Source organism: Gymnogyps californianus, chromosome 9 (genome assembly GCF_018139145.2).
Source record: "Gymnogyps californianus isolate 813 chromosome 9, ASM1813914v2, whole genome shotgun sequence".
In the NCBI taxonomy this organism is placed as follows: Eukaryota; Metazoa; Chordata; class Aves; order Accipitriformes; family Cathartidae; genus Gymnogyps; species Gymnogyps californianus.
Genome location: NC_059479.1, coordinates 1802704 through 1816182, shown reverse-complemented (window position 1 = coordinate 1816182; position 13479 = coordinate 1802704). Strand labels below are relative to the sequence as shown.

The 13479-nt window shown below is 68.1% G+C and overlaps 1 protein-coding gene across 1 annotated transcript; it reads left to right on the top strand.

Moving 5' to 3' along the window:
- The first annotated feature begins 716 nt into the window (after window positions 1-716).
- On the top strand, window positions 717-11765 carry INPPL1 (inositol polyphosphate phosphatase like 1). The gene is given in 27 exon segments (XM_050901670.1): window positions 717-853; window positions 2166-2229; window positions 3088-3226; window positions 3312-3462; window positions 3590-3730; window positions 3883-3970; window positions 4363-4449; window positions 4739-4801; window positions 4803-4847; window positions 4938-5052; window positions 5245-5351; window positions 5574-5676; window positions 6108-6304; window positions 6637-6754; window positions 6867-6963; window positions 7151-7289; window positions 7402-7501; window positions 7869-7957; window positions 8202-8283; window positions 8386-8475; window positions 8577-8693; window positions 8795-8883; window positions 9086-9173; window positions 9404-9559; window positions 9739-9811; window positions 9898-10417; window positions 10704-11765. Coding segments are annotated over 27 exon segments (3420 nt in total). The 3' UTR covers window positions 10929-11765.
- Window positions 11766-13479: the final 1714 nt, after the last annotated feature.

The window sequence follows — 13479 nt, the reverse complement described above, 5'->3', positions numbered from 1 at the left end:
AGGGGCATCGGTGTGGGCGCTGCCTGACCCCATGCTGCCACCCCAATGGGCAGCGTGTGACAGGCAGGACTGCTGGCGTGCCCCACAGGAGGAAGCCCAGAGCGACCGGTGCAGCATCGTGGCTCCGCTTCTGCTTGGCTGCACCCCGAAAGCTCGGCTCGCTGCCCACAGCACCCCGCAAGAGCCGCAGGAGCCCCACACTGCATCTGCGAGGGAAGGTGAGTGTGTCAGGCGAGGTCTGGGCCCCCGCGTGCCACCGGGATGCCAGCATGGCCTGTCCTCGCCGTGCACTGGAGCAGGATGGTGGCCCCGGGGCTGGGGCAGCAGCACGGGGTGATTCCCCCTGCGGGAAAGGTCCGTTCGCTGATCTGCTCCTCTCTGCCCCCATGCACCCCACAGGCTGGAGCCCCCCGTGATGAGGAACGTCCGGACCCCCAGCCGCCCCCAGCTGCCCCCCCAATCCTGCTCCTGCCACGCTGCCTGGCTGCGGGGCACCCCATCCCCATGAGCATCACCTCGGTGGCTGCACATCACCCACTGGGACCTCCAGCCAGCAACTCACTCGGGTACCGGGGGGCTGGTCCCCCCACGCTCCCCCCACCTTCGCCTTCACCAACCGACCCCGTGGGCCAGCCGATGGTCAGCATCCGCCACTGAGCCCCCATGCGGGGCTGGGACGGGGACACAGTGCAGCCAGTGTCCCACGGCTTCAGAGGATGGCGGCAGCAAGCTGGTATCACCGGGACATCAGCCGGGTGGTGGCGGAGGAGCTGCTGGCCAAGGCTGGGCGGGATGGATGCTTCCTGGTGCGGGACAGCGAGTCGGTCTCTGGGGCGTACGCCCTCTGCCTCCTGTGAGTCACCTGCCTGGCTTCTGCTTGATGCTTCTCTCTCTTGTCCCTTGTTGGGGTCCCTCTGTCCCTCTCCCTGCTCTGGGCTCCAGGCACAGCAATCCCGGCACTGCCCCTCGGGCTGGCACTGCCAAAACCTTGTGGAAAAGCCTTCTGCAGGGATGCCGGCAGGGCGTGCAGGGTGCCGTCTCTCTGGCACGGGGGTTTTCGGGTGATCCCCAAGTCGGACCAGGGGAAAACCCCGTGTCCTTGGGAGCAGGCAGAAGCCTGGGCCAGCAGCCCTGCTCAGCATTGGGGTTGCTGAAGGGAGAACCCGAAATCCAGGGCATGCCAAGCCCTTTCGGGCTGCCCACCATCCTGGCCGCGTGCGTGGGAGCGGGAGAGGCTGACTCGCATCGCCCTCCCTCTGCGAAAACAAACATCCCCTCTCCCTCCAACCCCCACCGTGGCCGCATCCGGACCGCGACGCCCGCTGTTAACATCTCAGATGCCGCGATTTCGGGGCTGCGTCCCCCGCCACCCACGGGGCCCCCCTTGTCATCCCCACGCCTGGAACCAGGCTTACGGCCCCTGCCTGCGCCGCTGGTGGGCCTGCCTGCACCTTTCCTTGCTGCCTGCACCCCTTCCTGCTGCCTGTACCCTTCCTGCAGCCGAGCGACACGTCTGCAGCGGGGAGCGCGCGGGGCGGCGCCTCGGCGGGTTTGGCAGGATGCCACCCCCTTTCCTACGGCTGGCCTGGCCCGGTGCGCAGGACAAATTGCAAACACATGGTGCCGAGGGGCGCGGGGGGGTGTGGGACACGCCGGGGGTTTCAGCCGGCTGCTGCCAGCATCCCGGCACCGAGTCAGAGGTCAGGCCGATGCCAGACAGGATGGTGGCACGGGCAGGGATGTGCAGTGGCCTCAGAGCGAGTACGACTGTGCTATATCACAGCCACGGGGAGCACAGCACCGGGCTCCGGCTGGCTGAAAACCCTCACTGCCACGCGGAGCCACGGAGCCGTAGGTGCCCCAGCAAATGGTGGCAGAGACGTGGCTGAGCCCCCGGCGTGCCGTGGCCGTGCTGTGGCCGTGCCCGCTGCGGGCAGGGTGCTATTTGGAGGCAGGGGGACACTGCGCATCCTCCCCTGCAGACGGGTACAGACCGAGAGCTGAGGGTGATGCTTTTATTTCCAGAAACGAGAGCTCAGTTCCTCTCTCTGCAGAGGGGCTGGGGCGTTTGCATCAGGGCTGGGTGCCAGGCACCCCCCAATGCTGCCACGTGCCCACGGTGTCGTGGGGGCCGCGATGGGGGACCCTCGTCCGCTCTCTTCCAGGTTCCAGCGGCACGTCCACACCTACCGCATCCTCCCCGATGATGAGGGGCTGCTCTCCGTCCAGGTGGGTGCAGTGGCGGGTGCCCAGAGGCTGGGTGCCGCCAGGGTGCACTCCCTGCCGTGGCTAATGCTGCTGGGCGCCGTGCCGGGGGGGGGGGGGGGGGCCACCGGCTGCAAGCTGGGGCGCGGGCAGGATGCAGGTGCGAAGGGGCCAGGGTGCTCGCCTCCCCCGCCGGCCCCCACGCAGCACCCAGAGAGGTGGCGTCTGCCTGCCCTCCCCGGCACGCCAGCGCTGTGAGCGAGCGGTGTGGTTTGCTTTTTGCATGAGCTGCGTGCAACGCCCGGCACCGCAGGATGCAAGCGCTTTGCAGCCACCCCGTCGGCACGGGACTGCCTGAGAAGGCTGCCTCCGCGCCGGCCCCACGGCTGCCGCCAGCCCACCCGGGGCGGCACAGCAAAACACTTGTCCTCTTCCTGCCACTGTCCCCTGCCCCAGCCTGGCCACACAGGCTGGATCCCCGCGACGTCTGTCCCCACGATGTCTGTCCTGGCCGCCGGCTTGGCCTCACTTCCCCTCTTCGGTGTCGCTTTGCGGTTTCTCCTGGTACCCAGCTCTCTGCAGCTGCCCTTTCTAGCCCCCTAAAAAGAGCATCCCGACGGTCCCTAGGGAGCATCCCCGTCTGCTGCATGAGGCAGACGTCTCCACGCTCCGCTCCTTGCTCTGCTGCCCTGCAAGGGGCTGGGGTGAGCTCCCCACGGGGCCGGTGTCCAGCTGGCACTTCCAGCTCACCATGGGCGCATTTTGGGGGACAGACCCACTCGACACGGCAGGCTGGTCCGCAGCCCAGCTGGGGGCTGCCCCGGCACACGGAGCCAGTGGAGGGGGGGACGTGATGGTGCTTCCCCTCCCCTGCCTCCCCAGACCATCCAGGGCATCCAGGCCAAGTGCTTCCGCACCCTCCCCGACCTGATCGGTGCCTACCAGCAGCCCAACAACGGGCTGGTGACACCCCTGCTCTACCCCGTGCACCAGGCGAGGCAGGCGGCCGACGAGGACTCGGGTGAGCCAGGGAGGGGGCGGCAGGGGCAGCGCCGGGCTGGGAGCGGGGAGGGGGTCCCGCTGAGCTGGCTGTTCTCTGTCCGCAGACGGGGAGGACGGCCGAGGCAGCGGGCACGTGGCGAGCACAGTCCCGGCCGGGGGAGCCGGGACGGGTGCGTGGCTCAGCGGTCCCATCGCTGGCCGGACCCACATCTCGCAGCAACTGCACCAGAGACTGCAGGAGCAGGTCCACAGCAGGTAACGTGCCCCTGCCCACCCTGGGCCGATGGAGGCAATGGGGTGGGCACGGCCATCCCTCCCTTGCGATGGTGGCACACCGCGGCGGGGGGGGAATCTTTCCAAAGATGCCTGCTCGCCCTTGCAGCCCGGCCAGCGACTTCATGGGCTTCATGGCCGAGTACCTGAACCACCACCTGCAGCTGGACCTGGAGGCGCTGCGCCACGGGCACCCGCAGCTGCGCCATCTCAGCACCGCGCTCGTCACCGCCTGCCGGGCGCTACACAGGCGAGTGGCCCGGGAGCGGCGGGGCTGGAGGGGAGACACCCCCCGGGGCCACCCACCTCGTCCCTGTCCCCTTCATGGTGGCTGAGCATCGCCGCCGAGGCTCGGGAGATGCTCGCGCCAGCTCTCACCCGCTCCTCTCCTCTCCTCTGCAGTGAGATCGACTTCACGCTGGCGGGTCTGGAGACGCTGGCCAGGGTGTTTGACCCCCCTGCGTCCCCTCGCAGCCCAGCCAGGGAGCAGGTGAGCCCCCCCGGGCCACCGCAGCCCCCAGCCACCTGCATGTGCCTCGTCGTGCATGGCTGGGTGCAGCTGGTCTGCGGGGGAGGCGATCAGGGCGGCTTCGGTGCCTGTCAGCACCCGAAGGTGCTGCATGCCCCGCAGCGCTGCCAGCTGCCGGTGGTCCCTGGGTGCTGTGTGTGCTGGGGTCCCTGCAGCCAGCAGAGGAGACCTGGCTCCCTGTGGCCTGGGGACTCGTTCCTGCACCCAGCCCAGGACACAGCAGCAGGGGAAGCTGCTTCCCCTGCCAGACCCCAGGGACCCCCACGTCTTGGGGTGCAGCCCAGACCCCCGGGGAGGAATCCACCGGTTCACTGCCACCGCGCTGCTCCAAAAATGTCCGTCCTTCCCCTCAGGGTCTCCTGACCAGCGATCCAGACCTTGAGCTGCTCCTCAACAAGATATCTACCGTCAACCATCTCCTCTCGTCGCTGGAGAAGAAGGTGCCTGCCCCCCCACCCCACGATGCCAGGCTGGGGAAGCCCGGCTGGGTGCAGGGGGAGGCACGGCCGCTGTTAACGGCAGCCACTGCCCGGCTCTGCCGGAGCCCCAGGCTGGGGAACCTCCCTCTGCTCCAGCAAAACCCTCACCTAAATCAAACCCTCCGGCAAAGCAAGCTGCCGGCGGTGACATAGGCCCGGGGTGCCCCTGGGGACAGGACAGGCTGGTGCAGGGTGCCCAGGGCTCCCAGTTAGCCCAGTGCCCCCAGACCGGTGCCTGTCTCTCCGGCAGGTGCTGAAGTCGCTGCAGGAGACGGTGTCGAGGCACAACCTGGCACTGCCCAGCGTGGCGGCAGGCCCCCCCACCAGCCGCCAAGCCCCTGGCCGTGCAGAGCTTCGAGGTGAGAGCGGCGGGCACGGCGGGGCCCCGGCGTCGCTGCTCAGGCAGGGCAGGCATGGGGCCGACCCGGGAACCGTGTCCCCGTCTGCAGGTGAAGGTGGGCAAGTCACAGCGGGCAGCCCTGACAGTGGACGTGGAGTCAGGCACGGTGGCCATCACCAAGAGGGGCAGCGGGTCCCCGGAGGAGACCATCCCACAGGACAAAAGTAAGGGGCTGCTGACCCCTCACCATCCACCGATGGGGTGCTGCGGGGCCGTGGGATTCCCTGGCACAGGCCTGACGCCAGGGTGATGGGCTGCAGACCCCGGTCGCACCCGAGCCCCCATCCCACGCTGCCTGCCGCCCCCACGGCGGGAGGCGGGGGACCACCATTGCCCCCCTCACGCCCGGCGTTCAGTCCTGCAGCTGATCAAATACCAGAGCGTGCAGAGCAAGGTGAGGCTGGTGTACGACCGGGAGCCACAGAAAAGCCTGAGCAGAGACTTCATCTTCCCCAGCGCACGGGTAAGCGGCACCGGCTGCACTCACTGGGTCTCCTGGGGGAATACAGAGCTGTTATGTAGCGAGTGATGCAGCAACCGAGTGGTCTCAGGGTTGAGACCACCCTTGCAAGCCAGCTCCTATGCCTGGGGGTGACGTCCCTCTGATCCCGCCACCAGCACCTTCTGGGGTGCTGCGGCTCCCGGCTCCCCTTTGGGACCCTAAGACACCCGTATCGTCCCGCAGAAGCGAGAGGCCTTTTGCCAGCTGCTGCAGCTGATGAAGATCCAGCACTCCAACCTGGACGAGCCTGACCTCATCTCGGTGTATGTCGGGACATGGAACATGGGTAAGGGGCTGGGATAAGGTCGCGTTGTCCTGGGAGGCTGTCATGGCTTGTCGTGAGCCCGGGTGGGTTTTGGGAGGTGAGGGCTGCAGGGAGCTGCCCCAGAAAACCTGAGGTCCAAGCTGGTCATCGGTGGGAGGCAGAGGCTGGAGAAGACCCCGACCTGGCCGCTTTCGGGTTTGTCTGTCCCATCGTGATCCACTCGCCTGGCGGCTCTCAGGGAAACGGAGGAGCTGGGGTACTGGGAGGGTGTCAGGTGGTAGCAGCAAATCCCAGCATCAATCTGGGATGCGCACGGGTGAACCATGGGGCTGGCACGATGCTTCCCATCCCTGGTGGCTCCTGGAGCTGCGTAGCGTCTGGGATTGGAGAGGAGCTCGAGGAGCCTGGCATGCTGTCCCCCCTCCCGGTGACCCGCTGTCCCCTGCCCGCAGGCAGCACGCCGCCTCCCCGCTCCCTCGCCTCCTGGCTGACCTCGAGGGGCTTGGGGCGCACGCAGGACGAGACCACTGCCTGCATCCCCCACGACATCTACGTTATCGGCACCCAGGAGAACTCCCTGGGCGACCGCGAGTGGGTCGAGTTCCTCCGCGCATCTCTGAAGACCCTGATGGCCATCGACTACCGAGTGGTAACGGCGGGGCGCAGCCTGGACCCCTCCGGCTGTGCCTGGGGAGGCACCGGGTGCTGAGCAGGCTAAAGACATCCCCCGGCAGTCTCAGGGAGCTGGTTACCAGCAGCGATCGCCCCAGGGCTCTTACCCCCAAACTCAGGGTCCTCTCCCACCCCGAATGCAGCCCAGGGAACCTCCTATGCCCCATGGACTCCATGCACTGAGTGCCCTCCCCAGGAGCCACATTTCAGGGATGGGTCGGCTGACCTTGCTGCTTCTCCATCCCCACCGCGCCTGGTCGTGGGCCGGTGCGGGGGGAGCAGGCAGACTCACCCCCCGCCCTGCCGCAGGTCGCCCTGCAATGCCTCTGGAGCATCAAGATCGTGGTGCTGGTGAAGCCCGAGCACGAGCGGCGCATCAGCCACGTCCACACCTCCAGTGTGAAAACCGGGATCGCCAACACGCTGGGTAGGGATGGGGATGGGGTGGGGGGGGATGTCCCAGAGTGAGGGGGCAACCTGGGGGCCATCCCAGGACCTCTGGTCCCCCCCAAACCTCAGTGCCTGGCACATTCCTGCAGGGAACAAGGGAGCTGTGGGTGTCTCCTTCCTCTTCAACGGGACCTCCTTCGGCTTCGTCAACTGTCACCTGGCCTCTGGCAGCGAGAAGACCCACAGGTGATGGAGGGGCTCGGGGGGACGGGGCTGCCCCGGGGGCAGGCGGGTGTCTCAGGGGGTTGGAGGAGCCCTGAGGGGCTGTGGGGCTGTCCCTGGCCCCCTCCTGTCTCCACCTTGCAGGGGCAGGATGAGGATGAGGTGTCCCCGGGGTGGCTCACACGGTGCTGCCGTCCCCCCCCCCCGGCAGGCGTAACCAGAACTACAGTGACATCCTGCGTTCCCTGGTCCTGGGCGACAAGCGGCTCGGGGCCTTCGACCTCACCCTGCGCTTCACCCACCTCTTCTGGTTTGGGGACCTCAACTACCGCCTGGACATGGACGTGCAGGTGGGACCCCGCAGGCACCGGGGCTGGGGACGGCGGCACGCTGGTGGCAGCGCCGGTGCAGCCGCAGGGGTGAGAGGAGCTGAGCTCACCATGCGTTCCTCCCCCGGTGCAGGACATCCTTGCCCATATAACCAAAAAGGAGTTTGAAGCCCTCCTGGCTGTCGACCAGCTCAACCTGGAGCGGGAGAAGAACAAGGTGTTCCTGCGATTCAGTGAGTGCGGGGGCAAGGGCACTGCTCCCCGCACCAAGACAGCGGCACCCAGGGTCCCCGCAGACCTCTCCCTGTGCCACCTCCAGCACACGGTGGTGCCTTGTGCCGGCACAGCCCTGCGCAAGGTGCCGAAAGCCTGGGGCACCTTGACGTGCACCACGCAAGCCCCCCGGGGCAGGTCCCTGGGCTCTGTGTCCCAAGAGCATGCAAGCACGGGGACATTTAGAGGTGGCCAGGGGTGCCAGCCATCGGCCTGAGCCCCGGATGGGGACCGCGACACCCCATGGGGCCTCTCCCTGGCCGGTCGCAGCTGTGGGAACAGGCAGGGATGCTGGCCCCTATACCACCTCTGTGTGTTGGTTCCCAGGCGAGGGTGACATCTCCTTCCCACCCACGTACCGGTACGAGCGGGGCTCCCGGGACAGCTACATGTGGCAGAAGTTCAAGCCCACGGGGGTGAGTTCCCAGAGCCTCCCGCTGAGCTGCAGGACATCGCCGAGGAACGGGGACGGCAGGCTCGGATGGTGCCAGGGGGGCTGCGTGGTGATGCTCAGCCCCCACACCTCTGCCAGCCTGTTCCCTCCCCAAAGGGGGGCCGGGCTGGAGGGAGCTCACTTTTTGGGGTGCTGGGTTGCTTTTCTGGGCTGGGGGGAGCCAGACCCGAGGGGGCACTGATGCCGGCTGCTTTCACCATTTTTAGATGAGGATCAATGTCCCCTCGTGGTGCGACCGCATCCTGTGGAAGTCGCACCCGGAGACCCACGTGGTCTGTAACTCCTACGGTGAGTGAGACCTCAGGGCTGGGGGGAGCCCGGGGTGGCCAGCGCTGCCCGGGACCCCAGGGCTGGGGGACCGTCACCCAGCTGCCCCCTCCCGCCATCCAGGCTGCACAAACGACATTGTGACCAGCGACCACTCGCCCGTCTTTGCCACCTTCGAGGTGGGAGTGACGTCGCAGTTTGTGCCCAAGAAGGGTAAGGGGTTGGGGTCTGTCACCCCCCGTGCCCGGTTTGGGGCAAGCCCTGGCTGCGGGTGCTTGGCCGGCACACGCCTGACCCACTGGTACCTGCCGCAGCTCCCGGATCCGGCCCCGAGCCCCTGGCCTGCATCGAGTGGGAGAGCATCGAGGTGATCGTGAAAACCGCCAGCCGTAGCAAGTGCTACATCGAGTTTCACTCCTACTGCCTGGAGGGTGAGGTGGCCCCGTGGGGCTGGGGGGCCGGGGTGCCGGGGGTGCACCGTGGGGGTGAGCTGGCCCCGGCTGGAGCTGTGCTCCCCGCTCTCTCCCGGCAGAGGCCCAGCGGAGCGGGGAGAACACCTCCCAGAGCTGCGACATCCCCGGCTTCCTCAAGCTGGGCTGGTCCACAAAGCATCTGCCTGTGGTACGCACCGGGGGGGGGGCAGACGCTGGCCCCCCAGCCCTCGAGCATCCTCCTCCCTCCTCTTCCCCTTCCCTCCCGCTGGCTCCATACCCTGAGCTCCAAGGGGTGCCGGGGGCTGTCACCGTCCCCCCCAGGACAGAGCCACCCCTGTGCCACCCTACCCTGCGGCAGCCCCCCTGAGCACCCTTCTCTCCGCGTGCAGCTGAACCCCATCCTGCCAGACCTGGAGTACCTGGGGGACCAGCACTTGCTCCTCAGCATCAAGGGTGTGGAGAGCTGCGAGTCCTACGGTGCGTGCGGGATGGTGGTGTGGGGGCCACCGTGGTGGCGTGGGGGGGTGCCAAGCATAGCCCCCGCAGGGCTTAGGTAACAGCCCGCTGGGTGTAAGGTTTTGCAGCTGGAGCTTGGCAGAAGGGACCCTGGCACCCACCCCGCTCCGGGGTGCCGCTGCATACGGGGGGCTCGCCTGCCTCCCGAGCTGCCCGGGGGGGGCTAAGGCAGGCCCGCGCTGTGCCTGCAGGCGAGTGCTGCATCGCGATGAGGTCAATGATCGGCAGCATGGCCCAGCAGTTCGAGACCTTCCTCTTCCACCGCGGTGAGGAGACGGGCTCCATACGCGGCTGGATGAAGGTCCGGGTCCCCAAGGACAGGCGCAGCACCCGCGAGAGGCTCTACGGTACAGGCGGCCACACACCAGCCCCCTCCCATCGCCCTGGCCATGGGGGCTAAGGGCCACGCTCGGGCACGGCGTGGCCGAGAGCTGCCCATGCCCGTGCTGCCCTCCTGGACCCTGGCCGTGGGGCAGGGGCCGTGCGGTGCCCGGTGGGGAGAGGCCAGACTTTGGTTCCTTTGCAGAGTGGATCAGCTTCGAGGAGGAGGACGCTGAGCCGGCGGCAGACACCCCGACATGCCCCAAGCCACCCCTGCAGCGCCTCAGGTACCCCAGCCGGCTCAGCCCCGCCATGAGCCCCGGCGGTGGGGTGATGCTGAGCCCTCTCCCGCCGTGTTTTGCAGGAGCCGGCCCCGCAGCCTCCCGGAGCCGGCTGCCGGCTACACCAACCCAGCCTACTTCATCTTCGAGGGAGTCCCCAACGCGTGGGTGCCGGCCCCCGGCGCTGGTGAAGCCCATGACAAGCAGGCGGAGAGCCCGGCCGGGGGCCAGCGGCGCCGGAGCCCCCTTGGGGCATGGGTCCCTTCGGCCTCAGAGGAAGAGCGGTGGGGTAGCCGGCCCTGCTGTGTGCCAGGGGGCCCGTCCCATGGGCGCCCACTCAGCCCCCCCGGCGGGGGCCGGCAGAAGAGACCCAAATCGGCCGTCCTGGCGAGGGACACACCGGGGCTGGGCGACTGCTCGCTGACGGCGCTGCACATGGCCACCTGCCTGAGCCAGCTGGACCGGGTGTCCCCCGAGCGTGGAGGGGACAGCCAGAAGACCCTGCTCCGCCAGACCCACAGCGCCCTGGGGCCGCCCCCGCGGCCCTGCCGGGAGGTGCCGAGGTGCACGCCGGATGCTCGCCAGCATGGCCACCCCGGAGAGGTACCGCTGTGGTCCCCGGGGGGCTCTGGAGCTCAGCCAAGGGGCTTGGGGAGCTCAGGGAGGGGAGGGGACCTGCTTTTGGTCATGGAGCCACCAGCAGATGCGAGGTCCCAGCCCCATGGCAGTGCTCTGCCTGATGGAGCCACCACGGCACAGGCAGTGGGACAGAGTAGAAGGTGGAAGAGCAGCAATGTGTCCTGTTCATGCGGGGTGAGGACGTGGAGGTGGGGACTTCGTGGTCCTGGTGTGACGCTGCTGGCTCATGTCCTTGTTCTTCTTTCCCCAGTGGCCCTGCGACAGGGGTGAGTGGTCCCAGGGCGTCAGCGGGTGCCTGGGCCACCTTGGCTTGCAGCAGGACAAGGAAGGGCTGCAGGAGCATGGCTGGGACCACCTGGAGATCTTCAGGTACCCCCAGGCCCTGGAGCTTGGAAAGGGGGGCACCGTGCAGGCCAGCTCCTGTGGCCCTGGGATCCCTGGCAGAGCCCCGCGCCCCGGAGGGGAGGAGAGGTGAGCCTCGGGGCGGGGATGTGGCAGGGCAGGAGGATATCAAGTCCCCACATCTCCGTGGATGCCCTGGGGCCGTGCGGGCTCCCCGCTCCCTCTCAGTGGCTCCCCCAGCACTTGCTCACCCTCGCCCCGTGCGCAGAGACGTCACGGAGCTGGAAGCCGGGGTGCTCAGCCCGGCCCATCCCCGGCTTGTCCACGGCAAGCTTGGCGAGGGCACCGCGGTGAGCCTGCCACCTCGGACCCAGCGCCTAGAGCACCTATCCCTGCCCCAGCACCCGCGTGTGCTCTCCTCTGTGGAGCTCCCGGGGCAGGCAGAGAGCTGCCGAGGAGGACTGGGCAGGCAGGCACCCAGGGCTGGACCTATTGGCCATGCTCCCAACTTGTCTGGCCTCACCAGCAAGCGACTCAGTTGGGAAGTCTCAGGAAGCTGCTGTGGCCGTCGGGACAGACACTTTCCAGGTCTCGCCGCCTGTCTCCGTCCTCCCTCCCCAAAGCAATGGAAGGACCGTGCTGAGCCCTGCCAGCAAGGAGGGACGGGGGACATGGGAGATGTTGAGGCCACTTGGGAAGTGGGGACCACTAGGTGCTTTGGACCTTGAGGCTCAGCCTCTTTGAGCAGCCAACTGGCAGCCTGCAAGGGCACAGCGGCATCTGTGGCCAGCCCAGCCCCGTGCACCCTCGTGCCTTCGGCCTCGGCAGCTGTTCCCTCCTCCCTGGGCTCAGCCCTGGTCAGACGGCGTTCCCAGAGGACTTCTCCTACAGCAGCCGCTCCTGAGGCTGCGGCACCGTTTCCTTACGAGATGGCCCTTGCTATTCCTATCCAGAATAAAGTCTCAGGGACACTGGGGTGCGTGTGTGCAACGCCTGGTTCTGTGCAGGGGCAACGTGGGAGCGTGCCGAGCTAAGCCGAGCCCAGCCACGCAAGCCAGATGGGGAGAGCACCAGCTCCTGGTGCGCCAGCTACTCCAGGAGCGTTGCCCCCCACATCCCACTGTTTAACTGGGGACCCTGCAAAGCCCAGCCCTTGAGGCTGCCTTTGCCCGGTGTCTCGTGGGGCTCCCACGCTGGGCTGGGCTGGCTCTGCCCTCGGCGGGTGTTTGTGGTGACATGGTTCCCATCCGAACGTGCCAGCTCTGCCCACTCAGCCCTGCACACCCGAGGTCCTCCATGCTCTCCCTCTGTGGCCAAGCATCCCCGGGCTGCCCCCACACTGGCCACCCAGCCCCTCGTGCCTCTGCTCCCCGCGAGCTGGCCCGCTCTTGGCCGCGGTCCCCTGCATCTCGGGGTGCACCCGTTCCCCCCAGCGTGCCCTGTTCATCGCAATGCTGACACCTTTGCACAGCACCCACCCTTCACCCACCTGCACGCTGCAAAGGAGTTAAATCCCCCCGACCGGGCGCAGCTCTGTAGGCAGCGGGGGCACATGGTCCCCCACAAAACAAGGGAACGCCCCAGCCTGGCAGGGCCCCATCTGCTGTGACACCCAAGGTGGCCCCGGTTTTGGGGACACTATGCCCAGGCTGGCCTCAAGGTGGCAGTGGCCACCTTTGTCCCCAGGATTGCCCCGCAGGGCTGGGGTACCAGCAGGGCAGCACCCCGGGGTGCGGGCACTGCTGGGACCTGCGTGGCCCCGGTGGGGCAGGGAGGCTGCCCTGAGGTGGGCGAGGGGCCATGGTCCGCATGGGCAAGGGGGATGCGATCCCCACGGACGAGGGGCTATGGCCTTTGTGGTGAGGGACCGTGGTCCCCATGAGTGAGGGGCCATAGTCCCCATGGCCAAGGGTCCTTGGCCCCCACGGGGAAAGGGCTGTGACCCCATGGGTGAGGCCCACATGTCCCATGTCTGGGGGGCTGCTGCGGGGGCTGCAGGTGGCCCAAAGCCTGTGAGGGCGATGGACAGGACGGGACGGGAGCGCAGTGGGGCTGAGCCCGGTGGGCAGCCCTTGGGGCAGGCAGGGACGCGGGCAGGGATGCGGGCAGAGACGCAGGCATGGGGCGCTGCGGGCTCCTGCCCCCGCCTCCGCCCGCCTCCAGCCCTGCCTCTCCCGGGCACTTTGCTCCCAGCGGTGGGAGAGCGGGAGCGGGCACACTCGGCACGGCACGGCAGGGCACGGCGAAGGGCAGCCCGCAGCCCCTCCAGCATGGCCCCCAGCCTTGCGGGGGACAGGCGATCCCCGGGGGTGCCCGTTCCTGAGAGCCGCCCCAGCCCAGGACTGCAGGTGAGCTGGGGCAGCCCATGCTCGGTGGAGAGCAGGAGCCGGGACGGCCCCGCCATGGCCGTGCAAACCCAGCCGGGCTCCGGGGGGCCCTGTGGGGAGCATCTTTGGCCCCCCCAAGGGGTGGAGGTGGGATCCCCAGGGCAGGATGGGTGTGGGGTGGGGGTCAGCCGGTTCTCCCCATCCCTCCACCATCCCCAAACCCCTCCGTGCATCCTCCTCCCTAACAGGCCACTGCCTTCCTCCATCACCGAGGGCCTTCATCCTTCCCAGTGTGGCCACCTCCTCTCCTTCGTCTTCCTCTCCATCCCCCAAATCGCTGTCTCTTCACAGAGCGAA